The sequence below is a fragment of the Mustela putorius genome, unplaced genomic scaffold, assembly GCF_011764305.1.
Source record: "Mustela putorius furo isolate JIRA1106 unplaced genomic scaffold, ASM1176430v1.1 tig00003853_pilon_pilon_pilon, whole genome shotgun sequence".
In the NCBI taxonomy this organism is placed as follows: domain Eukaryota; kingdom Metazoa; phylum Chordata; class Mammalia; order Carnivora; family Mustelidae; genus Mustela; species Mustela putorius.
Window position 1 is genome coordinate 14,645,265 of NW_025422005.1, and position 27,614 is coordinate 14,672,878.

At 41.7% G+C, this 27,614-nt stretch overlaps 1 protein-coding gene across 10 annotated transcripts in view; it reads right to left on the reverse strand.

The window, feature by feature from the left end:
• Window positions 1–9,401: 9,401 nt before the first annotated feature.
• HP1BP3 (heterochromatin protein 1 binding protein 3) overlaps window positions 9,402–27,614 on the reverse strand; it is a 37,969-nt gene continuing 19,756 nt past the window's right edge. For 9 of the 10 annotated variants that reach the window (XM_045063880.1, XM_045063878.1, XM_045063883.1 and 6 more), the window contains 5 exons: window positions 20,979–21,069; window positions 15,697–15,856; window positions 14,003–14,114; window positions 11,773–11,886; window positions 9,402–11,198 (listed from right to left, as the gene is read on the reverse strand). In XM_045063880.1, the coding sequence (XP_044919815.1) occupies window positions 10,904–11,198; window positions 11,773–11,886; window positions 14,003–14,114; window positions 15,697–15,856; window positions 20,979–21,069 (772 nt within the window). In that variant the 3' untranslated portion in view covers window positions 9,402–10,903. Of the gene's footprint in view, window positions 11,199–11,772; window positions 11,887–14,002; window positions 14,115–15,696; window positions 15,950–20,978; window positions 21,070–27,614 lie in introns of those variants that run through there. The other variant, XM_045063884.1, reaches the window with a different exon arrangement.

Consider the following 27,614-nt stretch of genomic DNA (forward strand, 5'->3'; position numbering starts at 1 on the left):
AGACCTTACCCTCCTACTCCCTGGGAAGCTCCTCCTCCTCCAAACCGCGGCTCCCGCAGCTCCTCCTCCGGGAAGCCTTCCTAGACCACCAGTAACTCCTCCACCCCCTGCAGAGCCCTCGCGACTCTCGATGGTCACGCCATTCCTCTTACTAGCGTGCAAGCGGCACTGATCAGCAGGGGCCTCCATCCCCAGGGCGCAGGACAGAGCCTGGTTGGTTCAGTGGTTGTCGTCTCGACGACCGAGTGAATGCGCTCCGGACCCGGCGTCCGGGGCACCCGGACCAGTCTCTCCTTTCCTCCCCTCAGCCTCGGAGGGCAGTGGGTATCCGCCTCCTCTTCCTCATCCTCTCCCCGCCCAGCCGGTTTCCTAGGACGATGCGAGTCTGCCCAGCTCGGCGTGAACGTTGGCCCCCCGCACTGGGGCCGTGACCCTATCCTTCGGGTCGCACGGAAATCCACTTAGATGGGGGAAATCTGGTGGGCACACCCAGCCCGAGTGTCAGCTTCAGCTTTGAACTGGAAAGCACTCTTGTCCCCGTCAGACCAGGGACCTTTTAGGTGCCAAAAAATACACTGCAAACCCGAAACAGCCCAGCCTTTGGTGCATGAGAAGCGCGAGTTCTGCGGAGGAAACGCGGGACATTGTGCACGTGCCACTCCTGGGGGTGGGGGTGGGGGGATGCCGGGGCTCAAGTCCAATGGGAAGGGCACGCTGATAGAGGTGGGCAAGGCAGAGGGACAAGGTCTGGAGCTGAGGACCTCAGGCGGGTTCCAGGAGGAGGCTGGTTTCAGCCACGCCTGTCGGTGTCTGCCAGAGCATCTGCAGGCCCTTCCAGAGGCAACACTGGGCTGTAACGGCTAGAGAGGCTTGGTCCGGAATTTGGGCACGTTGTCTTACGAGATGTGGGACCTTGGGCAAACACCTTAATCCCTTTAATCCCGAGTGCCTCGTCCGTAAGTGTTACTAACACGTGACTCATAGCAACGTCAGGATCCAATGAGTTATGTGGGCAAAGTGCTTGGCACAGTGCCTGACACAGTAAGTGAGACACTCGATAATTAATACTAGTTGGTGTTAAACTTTGCTTCTGTCCTTGAGTCTCTTTTACATATGACCAAATGGCAGGTGTTTAATGAATTCCACATATCCAGTGCTCTAGGAAGCCCTTCATGAAGACATGTGAGGGCCTTAGCCTTGAGTACGGTGATGAGAAAGAACTAGATGGTTTACAACTTGCTCCTGCTTTTTGAAAATCTCAATTTATGGAATGCAGGGTACACAAAAGATAAAGGGTTAATTCTTACTAGCTTTTTTCAAAAAAAGAAAAAAGCGTGTGACTTTGTTTTGAAAAGATTTTTTATTTGAGGGGCACATGGGTGGCTCAGTCGGTTAAGACTCTGCCTTCAGCTCAGGTCATGATCCCAGGGTCCTGGGACTGAGCCTTACGTCCGGTTCACTGATCAGCAGGGAGTCTGCTTCTCCCTCTCCCTCTGCCTCTACGACCCGCCTTGTGTTTTCTCTTTCAAATAAATAAATTCTTTAATTTCTTTTTTTTAAATAAAGATTATTTATTTGAGAGAGCTGAGGGTGGCGGAGGGGTAGAGGGAGGGTCTCAAGCAGACTCTGTGCGGAGTGTGGCGCTTGGACTGTGAATTTTATTTTATTTTTTTTTCGGCATGTGAATTTTTAAAAAATTTGACAGGGAGAGAGAGAGAGAGATCACAAGTAGGCAGAGAAGCAGGCAGAGAGAGGGGGAAGCAGGCTCCCTGCCGAGCAGAGAGCCTGATGTGGGACTCGATCCTAGAACCCTGGGACCACGAACCTGAGCCGAAAGCAGAGGCTTTAACCCACTGAGCCACCCAGGCACCCCTAGTTTGTGAATTTTAAATAAAGGACTTGCCAATTACTAAATTTGCAGTCCCACTTAGACTATTCAGAGAAAGCAGTACAAGTCACAGTTGTATTAACTACCGGCTCTAACAAGTTTCTGATGCATGCAATTAATTCTGATCATGCACTTTTAAAAACAGGGATGGGGAATGCCTGGGTGGCTTTGTTGATTAAGTGCCTGCCTTCAGGTCAGGACATGATCCCAGGGTCCTGGGACAGAGTCCTGCATCAGGCTCCTTGCTCAGCAGAGAGCCTGCTTCTCCCTCTGAATGCAGTGCTCCCTGCCTGTGCTCCCTCTCTCTCCCTGACAAATAAATAAAATATTTTAAAAATAAATAAATAAGCGAGGGACTGGAATTTGCTTCAGGTCAAAATGAAAAAAGACCAAGGGATTAAAATCAGATGGTGAAACAGGCAAATCAGAAAGAGAATTCTGCTTTCTAAACGCTTCTCAGGATAAGGGGACAGGTCAAGATCTCAGCGGCAGGCACTGCGCTAGGTTCCAGAGATCCTGAGATTTTAAACAAAACATCACAGAGCTGGAAAGATAATGTGTGAAATATATATGTTACATTGGCTCCCGACCACTCAGGATCCCCTTTTCATTGATCTTCATCCCTACCCAGGGATACAATGTTTCAAAACCATTAAACACATTTATACATTTGAAGTTCATTCCTTCATTTTTATTTATATATCAAAGTGATGTAAGTGCTTATCTGAGTGATTCCCCCAGGTTACCAAATTCAGTTGATCTAATTCCAGTAGAAGCACAGAATCTCCAAGCTTCTACTGTGCACACAGCCTTACTAAAGGTGGGTTAGATGTAAAAGCTGATGTTTGCATCAAAGGAGACAGACGCCAGCGGGTGCCAGCCACCTCCGCGTCAAGCCAACCTAGTTCTGCTCAGGATGGCCACATAAGCCGGTCATTGCTACATCCTTGTCCACCCCCTGTCTCTAATCCTACATTCTTGACAACACAGCTCCCTGGAGCCATCAGGGTGGGACTTCAACCATTGGATTCATGACTCACTCTTGCAGGAAGCCCAAAGGAATGATCTATATTCAGCAGAGAAAGAAATGACAAAAAAGGCAAGCTGGGGCGCTGGATTCATGAGCCCTGAACGCGCTGGGGCGCGTGGCCAGGTCGTGGTTATTTCCTGATGAATCAGTAACATTGACTGAACTTGCTTGCTCTCACAATCTCCCCTTTTCTCTAAAATCCCAGAATCTCACACTGGAGCTGTCAGCTGATGAATGTGAGTGGGAAGTAACACCGCCTCATTTCGAATCTGATCGCCAAGGTGGTGAGCCTGCCACAAGCCTGGGTGCAGCAGCTCCTGCACATCTGGCTTTCACAGGGCAAGCTGCCATGCGTTAGCTCTGTAACACTTCCCCATGTTACTTTCAACCTTGAGCACCATTAATTCCATTCTCTAAGGTGACTTACCCCCAGTAGTGTACCCTCCCAAAGTAAGTGACCTAGGACACGAATTCAACAACAACAGAAAATCAACCAACCCAGAGATGTGTTATGGGTTGAACTGTATTCCCTCTCTTAAGCTTGAACTGTAGTCCCTCTCTTTAAGTCCTAATCTCTAGTGCCTCAGAATGTGACTGTGACTCAAAGAAGGGGTCTGTGAAGAGGTAGATTAAAATGAGGTCACTCGGGGCGCCTGGGTGGTTCAGTGGGTTAAGCCTCTGCCTTCAGCTCAGGTCATGATCTCAGATCCTGGGATTGAGCCCCGCATCGGGCTCTCTGCTCAGCAGGGAGCCTGCTTCCTCCTCTCTCTCTGCCTGCCTCTCTGCCTACTTGTGATCTCTGTCTGTCAAATAAATAAATAAAATCTTAAAACAAAAAAAAAAAAAGGTCACTCTTCCAGTATCACGGTGGGGGGGGTCCCGATAAGAGGAAATTCAGACACACACACACACACACACACACACACATGGAGGGGAGACAAGGTGAAGACACAGGAAGAGAGCCATGCATAAGCCGAGGAGAAGGACTGGGACAGATCTTCCCTTGGCTCTCAGAACTAGCCCTGCTGACACCTTCAATTTGAACTTCTAGATGACAGAACTGTGGGATGTTTACTGCTGGTAAACAACCCGGTCTTTGTTACTTCGTGACAGCAGCCCAAGGCAACTTAAGACTGTGATTAATATAAGATCCCTTTTCACCCATTCAAAACGTGGAGGACAACCCTACGGGCCAGATCGCTCTTCCCATGTATTCTGGTTTGGCAAAGTGTGGAGGTTACGGGATCAAAGAAACGTGATCACTTTTCCAGTTGGGAACCAGAAGGTTAAGTGCCTTGCCGGAGTTCCAAATGGGACACAGACTGTAGGCACCTGTCAGGGGGTCCCGGTTCAGGAAGTGCTTCTGCTTCTGGGGGAGAGGGAAAGGGCACTGCCCTGAGGGTCATCTGCGAGAGCCCAAAGCTGCTGCTGCTGCAGCTGCCATTTTATTTCTAGGAATCGTGTTTCATCTTAATTACTGTGGACTTCACACTTCCTTCTCTTTCAGGGTTACCGTTCATACGATGGCATCCCTCCTAATACTATGGACTAAAACTGGTGCCCTAGCTCTAGGCACTCTATCTTGCTACCCGCACCCTACTTGAGCAGGGGAACAAGGGATGGTTCCCATTACTTTCCCACCTGAAAAGTATAGGTCTGAAGAGGCCCTTTTTCCAGAAACACTTGTTAGGGCTTTGTTGCCAGAGACAGATCAAATAGAGGAGACCCGGATATGTTTTGGAAAGCTGAAGAAAGGCAGTTAATAGCGAATACTCCCTAAAGTAATGACTGTGTTGAAAAACGTAAGCTGGTAATAGTATTCAATGGAGCTTAAAAAAAATATTGGCGTCTCTGGAAGGCTCAGTTGGAGAAGCATGTGACTCTTGACTCCTGGCAAGAGTCACCTATGTTGGGTGTAGAGATTACTTAAATAAAACTTAAAAAAAAAAAAATTGCACATGGAGCAGGCACAGTTTTCTTTGAGCCTCTCTTCACCCACAGCCAGTTAAGGCCCTCGCTTTGACCCAGCTGGCAGCTGATGACTGCCTAGGCCTCTGGTGACCCCAGCTTAGAGGGGACTCCTAGCTCTCAACCACCTGGCTGCCCTTCTATCCTGCTCCCTGGAATTTGAAACTCAAAGTTATAACTGTTTCCTCTTTTCTTACTCATCTTCTAACAAGCTCCTAGCAGTTTAAAAACCTAATTTCAAAATCTGCTAACTGCTGCCCATTGATCTTTAGCCCAATCCTGTTGTAAACTGTGGCCCGAAAAGTTTTGCTCCCTGAGCTATCAGGGTCTAAAACTGCTAGGGAAGGTGTGGAGGAGAGGTAACTGGCATCAGGTCTACCAAGTCTGGGTTCATGTGTAACTCCACATCATTTACTACACATTTAATCTGGGGGAAATTAATTTGCTTCTGCAAATTGGGGTTCATTTCACACATCTTTGAGAATATATTTGTGAAATTAGATATTCTAGATCATTTATTTAAAGGGAAAAAAAAAGTCTTTCCAAAAATTCTAAAATGACTTAGTAACCTTAGTGTAGTGATCATGGTTCAATTCTTTCACACTTGATTATCTCACATTACCTTTGGGTGGTTATTCTAAAACAAACAACTGTGGATTTAAACACCTTTCTCTTTCTTTTTTTAAAAGATTTTATGGGGTGCTTAGTTGGTTCAGTTGTTAGGCATCTACCTTCAACTTGGGTTATGATTCCAGGGTCCTGGGATCAAGCTCCACAGGGGGTTCCCTGCTCAGCAGGAAGCCTGCTTCTTCCTCTCCCTCACCCCCTGCTACTGTTTGCTCTCTCGCCATCTCTGTCAGATAAATAAACCTTAAAAAAAAAATTTTAGGGGCGCCTGGTGGCTCAGTGGGTTGAAGCCTCTGCCTTCGGCTCAGGTCATGATCCTGGGGTCCTGGGATTGAGCCCTGCATCGGGCTCTCTACTCAGCGGGGAGCCTGCTTCCTCCTCTCTCTCTCTCTGCCTCTCTGCCTACTTGTGATCTCTGTCAAATAAAATCTTTAAAAAAAAAAATTATATACTTATTTGAGAGAAAGCACACATGCACCGAGGGAGAGAGGGAGAAACAGGCTCCCCGCTGAGCACAGTCTGATGTGGGGTTTCCATCCCAGCACCCTGAGATCATGCCCCGAGCTGGAGGCAGATGCTTAACCGACTGAGTCACCCAGGCGCCTCCAACACCTTTCTTCACACGAGGAAATAAAAGCTCAGGGAGATGAGGCACTTTGGCTGGTAAGTGATGCAGCCTCCAAGGACCACAGCTACAGATGTTAGGATCCTGACCTGAGCAATGTACTCTAGTCACAAGTCTATTTCAGTTTGGAACTGATGAATATTCCTTACTTGATATACTGCACCAGCAAAGTTCTGTTACACAAACAAGCAGAAGCAGTGTTAAGGGATTTGGGTCTGATGGGGGAGTTTCATCAGAACAAAAGTTCTTGAGCAGTAAAGTGGGTGAGCAAGGATGCTGGGCAACTCTCTGGGTTTTAGGAAAGTGTATCTGTTGGTACTGAGGGCAAACAAAGCAGAGAGAAGGGGAGACCAGGTGACTAAGGTTTCTCTCAGAATCATGAGTATTAAACACAAGGATTACTACTATTCCAGCTCATGATTACTAAGCAGATATCCTAGCCACAACATTCAGCTATCAAACGATCCCCCTTCTGGCACTGCACTTGGTAGGCCTCCTGAAGTACAAGTTTACGACTTATAAGGAGGGGAGAGCTGCTTACTCAGCAATGTCACGGTTCCGATAGAGGCTGTGACTCCTGGAGAAGAGCTCACAAGCATCAGGGTCCCATCAACTCCAAGAACCTGCCTGTAGTAAGCCAACTGCGAGGAAACCAGAATGTGTCCCAAGGCTAGGATTTGAGAATGACCAAGTACTTGTACAGTATCCAAAATACAATTTAGGGAGGCCTAGATAACATTCCCCAGTAATCTGAGATCTAATTGTAATAGTTCTTATCAAACTTCTTAAGCAAACGTCTAGAAGCAAACTTAATAGGTCTCATCTCTTTTCCAAATCCTCCTGCTCTTAAGTCCTTTGTCAGGAACAGAAAACAAACTCCACTGGGTTGCAGGGTAAGAGAATTCAGAACCCTGAGGAACTGCTGGTGGGAAACAACAGGGCAGAGCAGCTAGAGACAGCTCGGCATTCTGAGAGTGTGGGTTTAATTATGGCTTTGCCATTTACTATGATCTGCTGCCAAGTCCTGAACCACATCTGTGCCTTAGTTTTTCCCTTCTGCAAAATGGGGATGATACACAATCACCATCTCATAAGGTTGCAAGGATTAAATGAGATAATGTATGTACAGAGCCTGACTTGTGGAACAAATTCAGTTAGTGTTCACTATTATTATCACTAGTCTTTCTTGTGTTAATAAGTCAAATTTATAACTACACTTCATTGACCATTCAAGGCACTGTAAGCACAGATTTAATAGCAAACAGTGCTAATTACACATTTATACAGTACTAAGAAAAAGAGAATTGCAGATTTTGAGGAAAATGACTGGGGAAGGTGCCTTTCGAAACTTCCTTTGACACACCAGTTGATGACAAAACTGAGTAGGAACAGTTCAGACTAAGTGAATAAATTTAAATAATCGAAGGTAGAAAATTTCTCCAGCAGAAAAACCAGTGAAGAATCTTACGGAAAATGATAGAAGAAAATAATGTAGAAAAAAATGTTAGAGATTCGTTTTTAAAGTTTTTCTTAGTTGGCTAAATACAGCAGTTCATGAATATGGCTGGCTTCCCCTCTTTCTCCTGAACCATCAGGATGGCAAGAGCTATCACAGCTGGAGCAAGAAAAATTTCATAGGTTCTTTATGGTAGGCACAAAAATCGGTTAGCAAACCTAGACTAGGGCTGATAAACTTTTGTTTTCATGTAATTTTCTGGTTAATTATCCAATAGATGTGATTAAAACATACTTCTTTCTTCTAAGATTTATATTGGACCAGGCTTTCTTTAATTAAGTCCGTGTGGATGGTTAACATCTGTATTGAATGCTTTTATCATATTACTAAGAAAAGATCTGAATTTTCTGTTGTTATTGTTGCAATGGTAGCTCTTCTTTCTCATTGTGTAGGTTAAGAAGCTGACAATCTCTCTCCCAGTATTTTCTGAGACTCCTTTATCAAAGCTAGTTTGTAGATGGTTTAAGAAAACATCAAACAGGGTGCCTGGGTGGCTCAGTTGGTTTAGCGTCTGCCTTTGGTCTCAGGGTCCTGGGATTGAGCCCTACAGCAGGCTCCCTGCTTGGTGGGAAGCCTGCTTCTCCCTCTCCTACTCCCCCTTCTTCTGTTCCCCCTCTCCCTGTGTCTCTGTCAAATAAATAAAATCTTGAGAGAAAAAAAAAAAGACTACATGAACCACTGTACAGTTGAGCTCAGTCAGTCACTAACAGAGAGAAATGAAGCCACTGATCTGTGCCAGAAGTTGCTGGGATTACCTCTTGAGTTTGCGGTTTTCCCTGCTGTAACAGGGAAGTAAAATTTAGGTGTCCTTCTCCTGTAGAATGCCTAGAAGGGAGAAAAACTCAAACATTCCTTTATCTCATAACAAGTAAGGTGCTTGTTTTTGATGATAGGGATTTTCACTGAAGAGTGCAGTGGCCCTTTACGTGATTCTAAAGCAAGGACAGTTTTGTCCTTACCTGAACTTTGTGAAGTTAAAACAATGTCAGAGCTGGAAAGGATTTCAAATGATCTAAACTTCTTCCCCGACGCTGGAGCCCCTGATGTACAGTACAGCCACCAGGTGACCATTCGGGGTATCTTCTTAAAAGCAGTATCGTAAAACAAAGAAACCAACCCAAATCCTCCAACTTTTGACCTCAGAAGAGTATTGTTCGCACAGGTACCCAACACCCATACCTAAGAAATTACTACGTGGCAGACAGCGTAACAGAAAACAGAATTAGGTCTGTAGGGTTTATCAACCCTTCGGCAGTCTCATTTTGTTTTCCTAACCCAAGAATATACGTGAACATTAAAAAGAAAATAACTGGACTCTAATTTCTTGAAAATAAGGACCTTAGCAAAATGCAAAACAATTTTTTTAAACCTCTTACTCATTAAATAACCAGGTTCAATATTATCGAGAGAGACATCATTTACCATCCATATAAAGAATTCAAAAGCAAATAAACTGAAGTTTATATTTAAAAAGGAAGATGGGGGTGTGCTGCTGGCATGTGAGTCACATGTCAGCCCAGCATGTGACTCTTGATCTTGGGGTTTTGAGTTCAAGCCCCACACTGGATGTAGAGATTATTCTAAAATAAAATCTTTAAAAAAGTTTTTTTTTTTAATTAAAAGAAAAAATAAAAATAAAAAGGAAAATGGATGGCAGCTATTCCAAGGAGTAGAAAAGACTCAAGTGAATGTGACTTAGCTACTTCAAAGGATGTACTAGAAATTTTTAAATATAAGCTACAGTTCAGCAGCTTTAAAATTTCATGTTTATTCATATTTTTCAAAATATATGTACATAAAAAAAGGAAGATTTACAACAGGAAAGATTGCCTTACATGCAACACAAATTCCAATGGGCTCATGATGGGATCACACATGATTATGGATCTACTTCCAGCCAATCTTCTCCAGTCCATTTCCCAGCTGCACGCTAGGCTGCAGACGAGATCCCAGGAGACAATGCAAGTGGAATGAAGGAAACCAATGTCTTTTGCCTCTGGCAGCACTCAAAGGGGCCAGAGGCATACACCAAAAAGTTTAAGACAATCAAAATGTCAAGTGCCACAGGGAGGGTAAATGATAACCCAAAATCAGTATTTCCCAAGTAGAAAGCTAGCACTATTGAACACAACTGCACAATACTGAAACAAATACAAATGAGGAAGGTTTAGGTAGTCGGGCTTCATTTGCCCTTCTTTTTTTTTTTTTTAAAGTATCTCAAAAAGGAAGCCACTTGCTTGATATCAAAAGTGCCGTGGAAAGAAAGGAGGGGAAAAAAACCCACAGATGAATCTGGAATTTAGTTTATTTTAGAAAACTTACGTTTTTCCACTTAACATTTCTACATTAGCAATGATGTTAACTCTCCAACATTTCCTTATAAAAAAGGCAAACTGGAAATGACAAGTCATGCTCCAAATATTAAAAAATATATTTAAACATTTGATCAAGAAGATTTTATGTTTTGGTTTTTGGTAACACAGGGGACACCAGAAATCACAAATTCAATGTATTCCTGTATTTCTCCTTTAGTCAAAAATCAAGTGGTGGAGGGAATTTGTGCTTGCGGTTGAGGGAACACAATGCCCTGGGCCAGTGAAAAAAACCTGGAAATTGACCAATATGAAAGTGGCCCAAAGGAGTCACAGGTCTTCAGAACCTAATGAAATCATAACGTTTTTTGGCTTATTCCCAAAGCTAAGATGTCTCTGTATTTATATAATTGGAGAGAGAGGGTTAGTGGAGTGGTTTTATAAATAAGATTAATTATTATAGCTATAGCTGGAGTCTCCAGGCAGAAGGCTTTACAATTCAGTCAGTGCTATATACTGCCTCTTTTTTACTTCCAGCACCTGACCAGCATCCTATTCATGATGCTTTCTACAAATATAAAAATCTTTGCAACTGTTTAGATAAAGCTGGAAGGGGGAAAAAAAAAGCCAAAGCTGACCATAAAAAGAGGGTTGGGGTGGAGGAGGAAAAAATGCCAAGTGTAGATTATACAGTTCAGGAAAATCCAGAGTTCTTGCAGAAATTAAAAGGACTGAGGGAAGGGGCAGGCACCAAGAACAGCACCTAAAGCTAACAAATGCCTAAATTGGTTTATTTATATTCCCTCCCCACAATGTTCATAGGGGAGGAAAAAAATGTAATTTTTAAAAGCATCAAAACTAAAACAAATGCACACTGACCTTAGAAAATAAGATTCTGAATTTCATCATGATACCCTTTTTTTTTCCCCTATAAAATTTACTTTTTTGCTTTGAAAGATTTCTTCATGTTGGATTTGCCCTTGCCGGGCAATTTCACTTCCTTTCTCACACTGGCTGCAGGCTTCTTTGAAGAGCCACCACTAGGTTTCTTGATGACTGAAGGTGAGGGTCTGGCTTTCTTGGCAGGAGTTTTAGCCTTGGGAGGGGCTTTCTTGGGCGGGGGCCTAGCTTTCCCACGCTGGGCAGCTGGGACTTTAGGTGCAGGCTTGGACACTCTCTGTTTCACAGATGCAGCCTTCATGGATGCCTTCGCTGGGGTTTTCTTCTGCAACCTGTGAGAACCAAAAAGCAAAGACTATCACTTAGTACTTGAGAGAGTCACTTTGCCAGGATGACCAGATACTTTGCCACAAAAGATCTAGCGCGGATAAAAAGCCACCCATTAAAAGGATAGGAATGTTGTTATTATTCTTTAAAAAAGATTTTATTTATTTATTTGACAGAGATCACAAGTAGGCAGAGGGGCAGGTGGGGGCATGGGGGGAACCAGGCCCTCCCGCCAAGCAGGGAGCCCCAGGACCCTGGGATCATCACCTGAGCCAAAGGCAGAGGCTTTAACCCACTGAGCCACCCAGGTGCCCCAGAATATTATTTTTTTTAACTGGAGCCTTTACTAAGGATTCATGGAAGTCTATACGTAATTCAGGACGTTTTTACTAAAAAAAAATACGGGATTATTTTTTTTTGGACACACAGATTTGACCAAACAGTAAATTATGTATTCACAGGGCTTCCTAAGCTCAAAGCCCCTGAACTTTCAAGAAGACAAGATCAAATGTTACACAAAGAACTTTCTGAGAGGGATCCAAGTTGTTCAGTCACTATCACTATTATGGCCATTTTTACCTCCTCTTAGGTGGAGGCTCTTCATCATCAGAGTCTTCTTCTGAGGAGTCATCCTCCTCTTCATCCTCGTCTCTTGAATCATCTAGCTCTTTCTTTGGAAATAGAACTCCCGGGCTATGAAAAGGAAAAAGGGAAGAAAAATTAGGTAAACTTAGGTCAAAGAGAAGTGCCATATGGGACAAGAGAGAAAGGTGAAGCGAGGTGCTATTTCGTGGACATTCGAATGCCATGGTACAAGCATCAGGTCACAGTTGAACTTATTCTGAACACACTGTCATAACGCATCTGTAAAAGTCCCAGACCACACCTCATTCCCTTTCTCCTGCCATTTAATAAAACTAATTCTTAATCACTTAGTAAAATGATTACTTAAGCTCTTAATGTCTGTCCAACACTGTATTAGCCACTGAATACAGAGCAGTGAATTGTCTGTAAGGCAGCAAACCGTCTGCACAGCAGTATACATTTTTTGCCCTCCTGATACTGGCAAAGACCTCAAAATAATATAAAGGCCGAATCTCTTCGAGTTTTAGAGAAATACAGCGAGGATTTTCTATTTTCTTTGCCCTTACTGATAAAAATATTGATCTCATTGATTACTAATTCCTTAAAAAATAACATTTTATGTGCTTGACTTTAAGAATTAAATTTAATGTCTGAGAAATTTAAGTAATATGCAACCAACCAAGTAACACCTATTTAGGCTTGTGCACAAGGTCCAATATAAGAAACTACACTATATTCTCGCTAGAATAAGGTTTTAAGAGAGCCTGGTTGGCTCAGACATTAATCACCCGCCTTCCGCTCAGGTCATGATCCCAGAGTCCTAGAATCAAGCCCTGCATTAGGCTCCCTGCTTGGCAGGAAGCCTGCTTCCCTCTCCCACTCCCCCTGCTTATGTTCTCTCTCTTGCTGTCTCTGTCAAATAAATAAATAAAGTCTAAAAAATTAAAATAGGGGCACCTGGGTGGCTCAGTGGGTTATAAGCCTCTGCCTTCGGCTCAGGTCACAATCCCAGGACCCTGGGATCGAGTCCTGCATTGGGCTCTCTGGTCAGCAGGAAGCCTGCTTTCCCCTCTCCCTCTCTGCCTGCCTCTCTGCCTACTTGTGATATTTGTCTGTCAAATAAATAAATAAAATCTTTAAAATAAAAAGAAAATAAAATAGGGTTTTAGTGGTACATGTCACAGCACTTTACTAGAAATGAGAGCATAAGAAGACCATCGCATGGGCACACAGGACAGTGCTTGGCCCATGGGAGGCGCTTAACTTATTTTTTAGTGCAGTAATAAATAAAGATAAAAGAGGTTTTCAAGGAAATGGCCTCTGTAGTATCGAGAAGGCAAATCAGGATTCTTGGAAGCAGCCAATGCTCTTTTTTCTTGAGCAACTGACAATTAAAAAAAAAAAAAAAAAGATTTATTTGTTGTGAGAGAGCGAGCGAGCATTAGCAGGGGGAGGTGTAGATGGAGAGGGAGAACAGATTCCCCACTGAGCAAGGATCCCGATGTGGGACTCAATCCCAGGATCCTGAGATCACCACCTGAACCTAAGGCAGATGCTCAACTGGCTGAGCCACCCAAGCACCCTGAATGATGGACAATTAAAACATACCCAATCCTCTAATAATCTTCTTCTCATTAGCATTTACTTAATAAAGAAGGGCTGAACATAAAAATGGCCAAGGAACTCAAAGAATTCAATGCCTGATTGTAGGAACGGATGGCTAACAATAAGCTCTGGCAGGGTAGCCCAAATCCCAACTCCTACATGAAAAGCTTTTACTCTAAAACCATATTGCCTTAGGTAGGGGCACCCAGGTGACTCAATCCGCTAAGCATCCAACTCTTGGCTTTGGCTCAGATCATGATATCAGGGGTCATGAGACTGAGCTCTGAGTTAGGCTCTATGCTTAGTGTGGGAGTCTGCTTGAGATTCTCTCTCAAGGTCCTGGGATCAAGCCCCATATCAGGTTCTCTGCTCAGCAAGGAGCCTGCTTCCCCCCCCAACTCCATCCGTCCCTCTCTGCCTACTTGTGACTGAATGTCAAATAAATAAATAAATAAAATCTTAAACAAACAACCAAAACCAAAACAATACTGCCTCAAGAAGTCTTTACTTTCAAGTAGAACAGTAACAAGTTAATAAGTTAAAAGCCCAAGCCTGTAACCTAGAATCAGATTTTAAATTTACAATGACCAACACTTCACATTATGGGCTAGCTGCTTACCTGGGATAATAGGGAAAACAGAGCTGGAAGGTGCCACTGAATCCTTTGCCAGAGATCTGTTCCATCCACCCATTCTTTTCACATTTCTGCAGAGTTTTCTTCAGCAAATGCACTGAACAAAATATTCAGAAAGAAAGTTGTTTATTAAATTTGATAATTAACCTCAACTCTAATCAGTTATATATCAATTTACTGTCCTGTCACAGATACTAGTTGACATGTGCTAAGGGAATTCTTTGTGGTCAAAGGGATGAATAATTCACTACACAATTAAGTGCCCATAAATTTGAAAAGGTTAAACTGTCACAGCAAGAGATTTAGAGACCATTAAGCCAAGTTCCAAATTTCACAGAAAGGAAAACAGGACCTCAGAGTGGTGGTCACTTGCCCTACAGTGGCACAAAATGATTAAGAGCCAACTTAAAACTAAATCTCTCATCTCCATTCATTCAAACATCCCCTGAATGCCTGTCTGTACTAGGAAAATCATCTAAGAGAATATCAATAAAGAGTAATATCACAGCAAACCACAGAATACTATGCTTCTAAAGGCCTCACCGATTCTCATCTTTCATACAGAGATACATCAAAACTACATTTTAAGGTGATTCAGTGTCCACAATACAGTAGCAGTATCAGTAAAACTGAAAAGGTTAATAACCAACTTCATCTTCTCTTCTAGATACTCAACCGAAAGGGAAAATCATGCAATGGTTTGTAAAGGGTCAGCAGACACAGTAAACACAGTACATATTTTAAGGAAGGAAAGATTAAAAAAAGTCACAGCAGTTTTCAAAGTAATGCATGAAAAAAATGACCAGAAAGCATTCTTCCGCAACATTAAAAAATGCATACTGCATATATGCTAAGTCACTTAATATTAAGGCTTCAAAGGTACTTTTAATTAAAATAATACAGTCTAGTTTGCATTTTATTACTTACTTTCCACATTCTTTACCTACACCACTATGCCTAGTCTAGCACCTCACTGAGAAAACACCCAGCCACATTACTCCATATGTGACTGTGCTGCTAGGATGAGACTTTGAATCACAAATCACTACCTGACAGAGTAAATACACTTCACTGGAAAAAAAAGCATTTTCTGTTTTAGGGCTTAAAAAGCAATGAGAAATAGCAAGTCATATTTTAAAACACCAGCTTGGTTTCAAGGTGAAATTAGATGCTTTAGTAAATATTCAGAAAGGCAAAAAGAAACTATACTTGAGAAGTGTCCTGAACCAAGGATTTATCTAAATTACAACAAAAATATATATGAGAAAAACCTTTACAGCGAAATAAAATCAAATCCTGATCTTCAATAGAGATTGTAAAAATTAAGGAAAAGGGGACGCCTGGGTGGCTCAGTGGGTTAAGTGGCTGCCTTCAGCTCAGGTCATGATCCCACGGTCCTGGGATCAAACCCCAAATCGGGCTCTCTGCTCAGCAGGGAGCCTGCTTCCTCCTCTCGCTGCCTGCCTCTCTGCCTACTTATGATCTCTGTCAAATAAATAAAAAAAATATTTTTTAAAAATTAAGGAAAAGCTTTGATAATGTTTCTTTGTTGTTCTTTGCTGTTCCCTCTTAGTTTCACAGTCGGCACTTAATGCTTTGTCATTAACAGCACGGGCTCTAAAATGTTTCACAAGGTAATTCCCCTGAGCCCAGTCACTGCATACAACTCAGAGTCTTACTTTGATAGTTAGAATTGGTCCCTGGGTGGTTCTCCAGGACATACTTCTTCAAAGCAGTGGTTGAGCAGGTCTTCGGCTCATTCATGGCAGCAATGGCAGACAAGATTGCATATTCCATCAGGCTTCCACCAAGCAGGGGTTTCTCCCCTGATTTCTTCAGCTGTTTTCCAAGGAGGAAGAGAAAAGCATCAAGACAACACTCTCCCAAAGCAGGTCAAGACAAGACTCCTCTGCACCAGGTGGGTCGGAGTTCCTGCATTAGCACAGATATGTTTTACAATAAATTGTCAGGTTAGGGACTTTCTCTTCCCACTCATCAGGTATTCAATCTGACTGAGGAGTCCCAACCCTCCTATGGCCTCTCCTCTCTCCATTTACCCTTCCATCCAACCTAAAACAGCAATAGCTACCCTAACTCAAACAGAGTAACTGCTCTACCCCAATAAGCAAGTTAACTTGTTATGCCCCAATAAATAAGATACTTTTGAGAGTACTTCCTTTGTCCCAATCTGAAAAATGCAGTAGTTACATAAAAAAAACAAATAACCTTTTTAATCCTCCAAAGAAAACAGCAAAGGAAAAGTTTAATAACTATTTAGGGTATCATACAACAGAAAATTACATAGCATATTCCAAGGACAAAAGGATGGGGAACAAAGATCAGCACCAATAATCAAAAAGGGTAAAAGGAGAAACTCAGATATGGTCTACAAGTGAGATTCTCAAAGAGCAGTCTACAAATTCTCCGGGGTTCCTGAGACTCTTTCAGAGGATGTGTAAGGTCAAAACAATTTTCATAATACTACTAAGATGTGATGTGCCTTTTTTGCTGTGGTGACATTTGCACTAATGGTGGGTAAAACAGTTGCCACCTTACCACAAATCAAGGAGGAGACAAAAAATGTACCAACAGTTACTGTAGTCTTTATTGCTATGCACTGTGTTTAAAAAAATAATAAAAAGTCAATTTCACGTAGGAATGCCTTTGATGAAGTAGCAAAAATTATTTTATTGAATCTCAACCACAGTGCACTCTATTTGCTATTTTATGGGATGAGATGGGAGAACACATAAAGCCTATCAGCTGCATTGGAGGTATGACAGTGGTCTCAAGGACAAGCACCTTCAGCGACTGAGCTGTGAGCTGAACTAGCTCCATTACTCATGAAACACCCTTTTTTACTTGATGGAACAACAAACAGATAAATTATAGTTATTCAGGACTTGGGATCCTGGTAGATATTTTCTTGAAAATGTATTAAATAAGTGTCTCCTTCCTCCAAGGAAAACTAGCAATATTTGTTACCAAGCATGAAAAGCAGTTTTTAAAAAAAATTTATTTATTTGAAAGAGAGAGATAGTGTGTGACAGTGGAGAGGTCAGAGGGAGAGCAGACTCCCCACCGAGCAGGGAGCCTGATGTGGGACTCGATCCTGGGACTCCAAGATCATGACCTGAGCCGAAGGCAGTTGCTTAACCAACTGAGCCACCCAGGTGCCTCTAAAAAGCAATAAAAAAAAAAGCAATTTTAAAGAAAAATTTTAAACCACAGAACACTTGTATTTATACCATGGTGAGCCTGTTAATTTTCCAGTACTTAAATATTGTTCTGATGAGGTCAGCAGGTAATATAATGTTACTTTTGTTATTATTTGATTAAATGTGATAATATTTTAATAAGCTACATAATTCAGTGAACCACTATTTTCCAAATGATCCTGTTATGAAACTATGGTTAGAAGATCCCACTCCAAGTTCAAGACCAAATGATTTTAAGGGCAAGAATAAAAATTTCACTCATATGGTCTCAGGTTCTACATGGCAACTAACCTTTAAGGAATTACTACAAAATCAGTTAATATAATACATGATATTAACAGGATAAAGAACAAAAACCACATGACCATCTCAAGAGACACAGAAAAATCATCTGACAAACCCAACAGCTGTTCACAATAAAAACTCCCAGCAAACAAGTAATAGAGGAAAATATTTTCTCAACTTGGTAAGAGGCATCTATGAAAAACCTACAGCTAACTTAGTGGTGGAAGACTTGATGTTTTTCCCTCTAAAATGGGGAACAAGATAAGGATGTCTGCTCTCATCACTGTCCTGGAGGTTCTAGCCAGTACAATTAGGCAAGAAAAAAGCAAAACAAAACATCTAGATTGGAAAGGTAGAAGTAAAACTGTCTTTATCTGCAAACAATATGACTCTGTATGTAGAATATCCCAGGGAGTCCACAAAAAACCCTAAGGAGCCTACAAGAAAACTTACTAGAACTAGTAAATGAGTTCAGCGAAGTTGAATTAATATAAAATCAATAGACAAATCAATTGTATTTCCACAGACTAGCAATATCCAGAAGTGAAAGTATTTCCATTCACAATAACATGGAAAAAGAATAAAATACTTAGGAACAAACTCAAGGAAAGAAATCTAAGATCTTTATACTAAAAAATGCTGCTGGAAAAATTAAAGCTCTGAATAAACAAAAAGACAGTGTTCATGAACTGGAAAAATCAGTATTATAAAAGGATAATGATTCTTCTCAAACAGGTTCAATGCAATCTCTACCAAAATCCTAGCTAGCTTTGTGAAAATTGACAAATGATCCTAAAATTCATATAGAAATGCATAAGACCCAGAATAATCAAAACATTTTTTTTTAACTACATTTTAACATTTCCCAGTATCAAAACTTACTGCAAAGTTTTCAAAGCTATAGTCATCAAGACAGTGTGACCCTGGCAAAAGAATTCACTTATAGGGATGCCTGGATGGCTCAGTCAGTTAGGTGACTGCTTTCAGCCAGGTCATGAGCCCAGGGTCCTGGGATCAAGACCCACATCGGTTCTCCGCCTCCCTCTGGTTCATGCTCTCTCTTGCTATCTCTCTTTTAAATAAGTAAATAAAATATAAAAAAAAAAAGAATTCACATGTAGATCAATGGGACAAAATTTACAGTTCAGAAATAAACCCTTACCATTTACAGTCATTTTTTTTTTTTTTTTAGTAAAAATGCCAAGGTAATTCAGTGGGCAAAGGACAGTCTTTTCAATAAATAATGTTAGGACAAATGGATATCCCCATGCAAGAACATAAATATTTATATCCTCACCTCATACCACAAATAAAATTCAAAATGGATAGGCCTAAATGCAAGAGCTGAAACTATTTTAAAAAAAAACATGGTAGTAAATCTTGTGATCATAAGTTAGGTGATGATTTATTAACAACAACACCAACAGCAGAGGCAATTTTAAAAAATGATCATCTGGCTTTCATCAAAATTAAATACTTTTGCATGTCAAAAGACACCATTAGGAAAGTGAAAGCATAGACCACAGAGTAAGAGAAAATATTTGCAAATCATATATCTAGTGAGGAACTTATATCTAGTTACATAACTTTTGCATCTCAGTAAGATAAATAATCCAACTGTAAAAACAGGAAAAGTAATTAAAGAGACATTTTACCAGAAAAGATAAATAAATGTCCATTAAGCACATGAGAAGATGGTCAACATCAGCAATCATGAGGGAAAGGCTAACCCAGACCACAATGAAATGACACTCTCTATCCACCAGTATGGCTAGCATTTTAAAAAGATAGCAACAAGTGTTTGCGAAGATATGGAGAAATTAGAAACCTTACACTTTGTTGGTGGGAATGTAAAATAATGCAGTCACTCTGGGAGTTTCCTACAACATAAATTTACCATACAGTCCAGCAAGTCCACACTCCTAGTTATGTATCCATGTGAAACAGAAACATGTGTCTGAACAAAAGATTGAGATGTAAATGCTCATTGGCAACATTACTCAGAAGAGTAAAAACAGTGGAAATAACCCCAATTTTCATCAACTTGTGAATAAACAGAGAGTGTTAGATTCATACAGCGAGATAGCATGCGGCAGGACAAAGGAATGAAGGCACGGATTCATGCTGCAACAAGGACAAGGCTCAAACAAGACTATGCTAAGTGAAAGAAGCCAGACACAAAAGCCACATCTTGTATGACTCTATCCATATGAAACATGTAGAAAAGGCAACTCTATATAAAGAGAAAGTCCATTAGTGGGTTGGCTGAGAATGAGAATGGGTAGACACTCCAAATGGGCACAAGAGAGCTTTCTGGGTGAGGAAAATGTTCTAAAACTGGATTGTGGTGATGGCTGCACGACTTTGCAAATTTACTAAAAATCACTAAAAACTATAAATCATAATTTAAAATAAACGTATTTTGGGGCACCTGGGTGGCTCAGTGGGTTAAAGCCTCTGCCTTCAGCTCGGGTCATGATCTCAGGGTCCTGGGATGGAGCCCCAAATCGGGCGCTCTGCTCAGCGGGGAGCCTGCTTCCTGCTCTCTCTCTGCCTGCCTCTCTGCCTGCTTGTGATCTCTCTCAAATAAATGAATAAATAAAATCTTAAAAAAAAAATAATAATAAAGGGGTGCCTGGGTGGCTCAGTGAGTTAAGGACTATTAAGCCTGCTTCCCCCGCTCTCTCTGCCTGCCTCTCTGCCTACTTGTGATTTTTGTCAAATAAATAAATATTTTAAAATAATAAAAAAATAAATGTATTTTATGATATATAAACCATACTTCAATAAAGCTATTAAAAATTATCATTTGTTCCAACTTTTGGTTTTAGCTCAGGTCATGACCTCAAGAGTGGTGAGATCTGAGCCGTGGGTGGGGCTTTGCACTCAGTGAGATGTCTACTTGTCCCTCACCCTCCCTCCCTGTCCCTCACCCCCTACATGCTCAACAGCTCTCTAATAAATAAATATATATTTTTAAAATTATCATCTGTTGAGTTTTCATATAGGATCAAATAATAATGTCCACAACTATTTAAAAATTATCTGATACTCCACACTTTTCTAACTATATTACTATGTGTGGTGAATTTTCTTCAGATACAACCCAAAATGTGTTGAAAAGATAGATACCAGCTGTCTTCTCTTTACCAAGATATTAAAGACTTTTGCAAGTTTTTAATAAACAGTACCTTTCTTCTCCTCTCATTCAATTTTTTTGTTTTGGCAAATATAGTTATTTTTCACAAAAAATTTTATCATTTATGTTAATGTGAAAAAAAAATTTTTAATTTAATATTTAAAATTTCCTTCAGTTTTAATTTCTAATACCATAAATATTGAGATATAACCCACATAAAAAAAAAACCTCTTGGGGTCCTCAAATTTTTAGAGAGTAAGGAGGTCCTGAAATCAAACTTCTGAGAACCACTTCTCTACAATCCTTTTCAGCCTCTAACCTGGAATGTCCCAGAAGCACCTTTGCCAGTTATTTGTTCTAACTGGCCTCTCTCTACTGCTCTCTGAAGAGCATTCTTCAACAGCTGAGGCCTGTAGAGAAAACAAAAGAATAGCAATCAATACATCAATGAAGGAGAGATTTGAAGAAACAAATCCAGGGTTATTCCCTGAACTGTGTTCTAATTCTTATTATACATGCTACTTTGTTAAAATGGACAATAAGAGGGGCACCTGGGTGGCTCAGTGGGTTAAGCCTCTGCCTTCAGCTCAGGTCATGATCTCACGGTCCTGGGATCGAGCCCCATGTCAGGCTCTCTGCTTAGCAGGGAGCCTGCTTCCCCCTCTCTCTCAGCTCTCCCTCTCTGTCTACTTGTGATTTCTCTCTCTCTGTTAAATAAATAAATAAAATCTTAAAAAAAAAAAAAAGGACGATAATATAAAGTACTGGCACCCTTAACACAAGTGGCATTCTTTTTTCTTTGAGCAAAGAAGTCACTACCCAGATACACAGAACCATATACCATATACAACCAATTTCTGAACTTCAAGACACTCCAAACACCCTCCATTTATTTTCATCAACAACAGTGGCAACCAAACCATGTAATCAAGCAAAGCATGGGTATGTTTAAAGGTCCCATTCAAGGGGCACCTGGGTGGCTTACTAGGTTAAGCCTCCGCCTTTGGCTTGGGTCATGATCTCAGGGTCCTGGGATCGAGCCCTGTGTGGGGCTCCCTGCTCAGTGGGGAGACTGCTTCCCCCTCTTCCTCTGCCTGCCTCTCTGCCTACTTGTGATCTCTGTCAAATAAATAAATAAATAAAATCTTAAAAAAAAGAAAAATCTCAGAATGGCCCATTCTTTCACCACTGCCATAATCTTAGTACCACCTACCATCCCCTCCCTTCTGGGCACTGTGCTGTTTTCACAATGCATATCACTATTAGGTCAACACACCTACGAAGGCCACCTTTATGATGTTACTCAACTGATGAGATGTCAGGGTCCTAATGCCTCAACCCAGCTTCAAAGCCTTCCATGACGTAATCCCACTTTTTATTAGTCTAGATGCAGTCAGACCCTTTAGTTATCAAAAAAGAATGCCAACTCCTCCTGCAATGGTCTCACGAGGCTCCTTTAAGAATGCCTTCCCCACTCCACCATCCATCTAAATTCTACACCCCTGGGACACCTTCGTGGCTCATATCAATTAAGCGTCTGCCTTTGGCTCAGGTCATGGTCCTAGCGTCCTGGGATGGAGTCCTGCATCAGCCTCCTTGCTTAGTGGGGAGCCTACTTTTCCCTTTGAATGCAGCTCCCCCTGCTTATGCGCACTCTCTCTCCCCTGACAAATAAATAAAATCTTAAAAAAAAAAAAATTCTACTTTCTTCCAGATCTGATCAAGCCCCATCTCTTTAACTTACCGCTAATTTGCAGGCACAGATCCTTGTTCTGAAAAATTCTATAGCCTGTATCACACCATTCTGCACTTACTAAGATGCCAAGTGCTATCTGAAACGCTTTATTTGCATGGAATAAACTAGAAAATACAACAAATCCAAGAAACAGGTACTATTACTGCCCTACTTTACTGATGGGGAAAAGCTGAGTGACACAGAAGTCATTTCTCCAAGGTCACAGAGCTAGGCAGTGGAAGATCCAGTTACAAATTTAGATAATCTGATTCCAGATTCTACAATCTTGCTCACTATGCTATGCTTGCATTTTCCAATAAAAGACACCCAGAACAGTGGAAAAAGCAGGAAGTATGAAACTGAAAAACAAAATAAAAGTTCTGGCTTTACCAGTGAACAGTCAGGTAACCCCAGGTAAGGAAAATTGGTGTTGGGATATGTATTTTTAAGTCTATTTTAAGAATTATGGAAAACAGTGTAAACAAAAGTGTTTTATACTATGAAGTGCTATATACCTTTAAGGGACTTTTTATTATTATAACAAGTTTTGTTCTTTTTTTTTTTTTAAGATTTTATTTATTTATTTGACAGAGAGAGATCACAAGTAGGCAGAGAGGCAGGCAGAGAGAGAGAGGAGGAAGCAGGCTCCTGCTGAGCAGAGAGCCCGATGCGGGACTTGATCCCAGGACCCTGAGATCATGACCTGAGCCGAAGGCAGCGGCTTACCCACCGAGCCACCCAGGCGCCCTCAAGTTTTGTTCTTAATTAGATCATTATACCACTTTAATTAGAAGCAGGGAATAATGGGTGACTGCTGATAGCCATATTTTTCAACTGGAAAAAATCAGTCTGCATTGAGGGATATAAAAATGAAAGCCATGCACAGAGAGAACCAAAGGTAAGGGATGGAATACAAAAATGCAGCTGGCAGCATCAAGGATTCTGAGTTGTAAGCATCTGAGTAAGAAAGTTACATCAGGGATGCCTGCATGGCTTAGTCATTAAGAGTCTGCCTTCAGCTCCGGTCATGAACCCTGAACCCCGTGTCCTGGGATCAAGCCCCACATCGGGCTCCCTATTCGGAGGGAAGCCTGCTTCTCCCTCTCCCACTCCCCCTGCCTCTGTTCCCTCTCTCACTGTCTCTGTCAATTAAATAAATAAATAAAAATCTTAAGAAAAGTTACCATCAGTCTGGTAGAAATGCATTAATGGGGCGCCTGGGTGGCTCAGTCTGTTAAGTGTCTGTCTTCAGCTTGGGTCATGATCCCAGTGTCTTGGGATCAAGTCCTGCATCAAATCCCTGCTCAGCGGGGAAACTGCTTCTCTCTCTCCTTCTGCCCTTCCTCCCTGCTTGTCCTCACCCTCTCTTGTGCTCTCTCAAATAAATAAAATCTTTAAAAAAAAAAAAATCCATAAATGGAATTAAGAACATCAAAAAACTCTTGAAATTGAGTGCTGAAAATGTTAAGAGGGGTCACCAAAGACCCTTCTAAATTAATTCTCTAAATTTACCCTTCTAAATTATTCTCTAAATTAAAAAGTTTAGAGAAAAGTATAGGGCATACAACAAAATCTTGTGCTATTTTCTTATTCTGGTGGCAGAAAAAAAAAATCAAAAAGACAGTATGAATTTATACCAGACAGAATGATTCCTAATGCCTTGGAAAGTTTTTAAAAATTTTATTTAACAGAGTGAGAGAGGGTGTGTGCATGTACAAATGGGGAACAACAGAGGGAGAGGGAGAAGCAGGCTCTCTGCTGAGCAGGGAGCCCAAAGGAGGGCTCAATCCCAGAACCCTGGGATCGTGACCTGAGCTGAAGGGACCATGACACTTGACTAACTGAGCCTCTACCCTTGAACGTTCTAAAGGTACTTTCCTAGAATAAACCCCAAATCTCTGTAAACCCCACATACCCAGTTTTTAATTTAGAGTTACAAAAAATCATTGCTACCAAATTAAAGAGGTGACTTACATATTATATAAAAAACACTGTCTTAAAATTTATATATATATATATATATATATATATATATTTTAAAATTTTCTTTATTTGACAGACAGAGATCACAAGTAGGCAGAGGCAGGCAGAGAGAAAGGAGGAAGCAGGCTCCCTGCTGAGCAGAGAGCCCGATGTGGGACTGGATCCCAGGACCCTGAGATCATGACCTGAGCCGAAGGCAGCGGCTTAACCCACTGAGCCACCCAGGCGCCCCTAAAATTTATATATTTTTAAAGATCTTATTTATTTGACAGACAGAGATCACAAGCAAGCAGAGAGAGAAGGGTAAGCAGGCTTTCCGCTGAGCAGAGAGCCTGATGAGAGGCTTAATCCCAGGACCCTGAGACCATGACCTGAGCCGAAGGCAGAGGCGCCCACTGAGCCATCCAGGCGCCCCTAAATTTTAATTTTTTTTTCAAAGATTTATTTATTTGACAGAGACCGCAAGAGAGGGAACAGAAGCAAGGGGAGTGGGAGAGGGAGAAGTAGGCTTCTCGCTGAGCAGGGAGCCCGATGTGGGGCTCGATCCCAGGACCCTGGTATCATGACCTGAGCTGAAGGCAAACACTTAATGATTGAGCCACCTAGATGCTCCCAAATTTAAGGTTTTTTAGAGAGAGAGAATGGGGGGTGGGGAGAGGCAGAGAGGGAGAAGAGAATCTTAGGCAGTCCCCACACCCAGCACGGAGCCCCACATGGGGCTTGATCTCACAACCCTGATCTCATGATCTCAACAGCAATTAAAAGTGGGAAGCTTAACTGACTGAGCCACCCAGGCGCCCCTAAAAAATACTCCTCAAATATTAGAATCATATTTAGCACAGTGTAATGCTCATACGGTAAGAATGATGCTGGAACTGAGGCTAAAAATATTAACATGAGTTGAGCACTACCTATATGCCAGGCACTGTTCTAAGAGTTTAACATGTGCTAGAGATTTGAGCCTCCTAACGACCTTATCAATACACTGCTTATCAATGAGGAAACTGAGACACAAAGGGATAACTTAATTAGTGATACAAAGCTAGAAAATGACAGAATCAGGATTTAAACCTAAGGGGTCTGGTTACGAAGTCTGTGCTCTTACAGCCTCTAGATATATGGGAGAAGAAATTCACACCTCATTTCACATGCTCCAGGACACAGGCTCCTTGTGGACTGGCCAGGTGAAAAGCCCATATTCATTCATTTATTCACTCATTCAACTAATATTTACTGAGCATCTACTATGTGTTAGGCTTAGAGGAAACAGAAGTGAACAATTTAAATAAAAATCCTGGCCTTCAGGATTCTGACATTTTAATGGGGTAGGCAGGTAATTTTAGAAAGTAGTCTTTCTACTTTCTAACATATGCAGATATAGCATATGTTAGAAAGTGATGAGTGGTATGGAGAAAAATAAAGCTTCAGAGAAGTAGAATTCTGAATCCTGGGAGAGAAGGGAAGGGCTGCAGATGTATTTTCGGTGGTTCCATCAATAAAATGCAGCGCCTGGGCCATGGCTGGATATTGACTGCAACAAAACTACAAAAAGTCATCTTGGAGGACACTGAACATGGCCTGCACATTAGATGTTAAGAACTTAAATAATGTTAGTATGATGGTTTTGTTCTCACTGCATTTATGTGTAGGTTTGTAAGTTTCCAAAATAAAATGATTTAAAAAAAAAAAAAGGGAAGGCGACCATGGGAGAGTCAAGGCACTCTAACGATGACATGAGTAAAACTTGAGGGTAGTGAAGGCCAAGTGGATTATGGGGGAAACCATCCAGGCAAAGGGAAGAGCAAGCATGCAGACTCTGATGCCAGTTAAGTGAGAGAAGGGTAATGGTGGTTTGGTCAGAGATGCAATGGAGTGTAGTGTCTTGTATACTGTTTCCAGAGACTCTGGCTTTAATTATGTGGAAGTTGGGAAGCCACTCGAAGGTAGAGTGGCAAGGGGATATGATCTATCTTATATTTCTACAAGTCCCACTCTCATTGCTATGCTAAGAAGACACTGAAGGGGAGGGAGCATGAGAGGCGCAGTTAGGAAGTTATTGCTGTAATACAAGTTAGAGACAATGGTGGCTTGGAAGAGAGCAGTACACTGGAGGTAATGAGAGGAGGTCTGTTTATAGTAGTATCTTAAAGCCAAAGCCAAAGTAATTGCTTACAGATTAGATGGAGGTGTGGAATAAATGGAAGAGACTATCATAAAAGCAATGTTTCTGGCTTCAGCAGCTAGAAAGATGATGTCGCCATTAACCGAGGTGGAGAAGATACGGAAGACACAAAACTTTTTGGGGAGGGGTTCAAGAGCTCAGTTCTGAACATGTGAAGTTAGAAACGCTCAAGTAGTGACAGGAAATAAGCATCTGTCTCTGTGAATGTGCAGCCAGGAGGGAGGTATGGGCTAGATTTATATATCTGTGAATTAGTAGTGTACAGCTTTGACAGTAAAAAGCTGTTACCAAGCGAATGTGGATAAAAAAGACAAGAAGGAAGCCTGGCTAGCTAGCTCAGTCAGAAGAGCCTGAGACTCTTGATCCCAGCATCAGGAGTCTGAACTCCCTATTGGGTATAGAGATCACTAAAAAACAAAAACAAAAACACTAAACAAAACAGAAACCAAACAACTAAAAACAAAAACAAAAAAAAGACAAGAAACCTACAATCTAATCCTTAGGAGACTGAGAAAGAATGGGTAGTGAAGTTGGAAGAAAATCAGGAAGACAGGCTGTCCTAGAAGGCAAGTAAAGTAAAGGAAGGAAGGAGAGGAGCTCGTGAATGCGCTAAGTCAATGCCAGTGAAAGACCAGCAAGTAAATTAAGGACTATGAATGGACTACTAAAATTTACAACATGGACATCACCTGTGACACTGACAGGAAAAAGTATTTCAGGTACGATGGCTGAGAGTGAAGTGTGACAAAAGTGGGTTCAAAATAAGGCAGGAGGGGAAGGGCGCCTGGTGGCTCAGTCGTTAAGCGTCTGCCTTCAGCTCAGGTCATCATCACAGGGCACAGGGTCCTCGGATCAAGCCCTGCACTGGGCTCTTTACTCAGCAGGAAGCCTGCTTCTCCCTTCCTCACCACCCCCCTACCCCCGCCCTGCTGTGTTCCCTCTTTCGCTCTCTGTCAAATAAATAAAATCTTTTAAAAAAAAGTAAGAGGGGAAAGGAGTGCCTGGCAGGCTCAGTCAATAGAGCATACAAGTCGGGGGCATGATCTCAGGGTTGT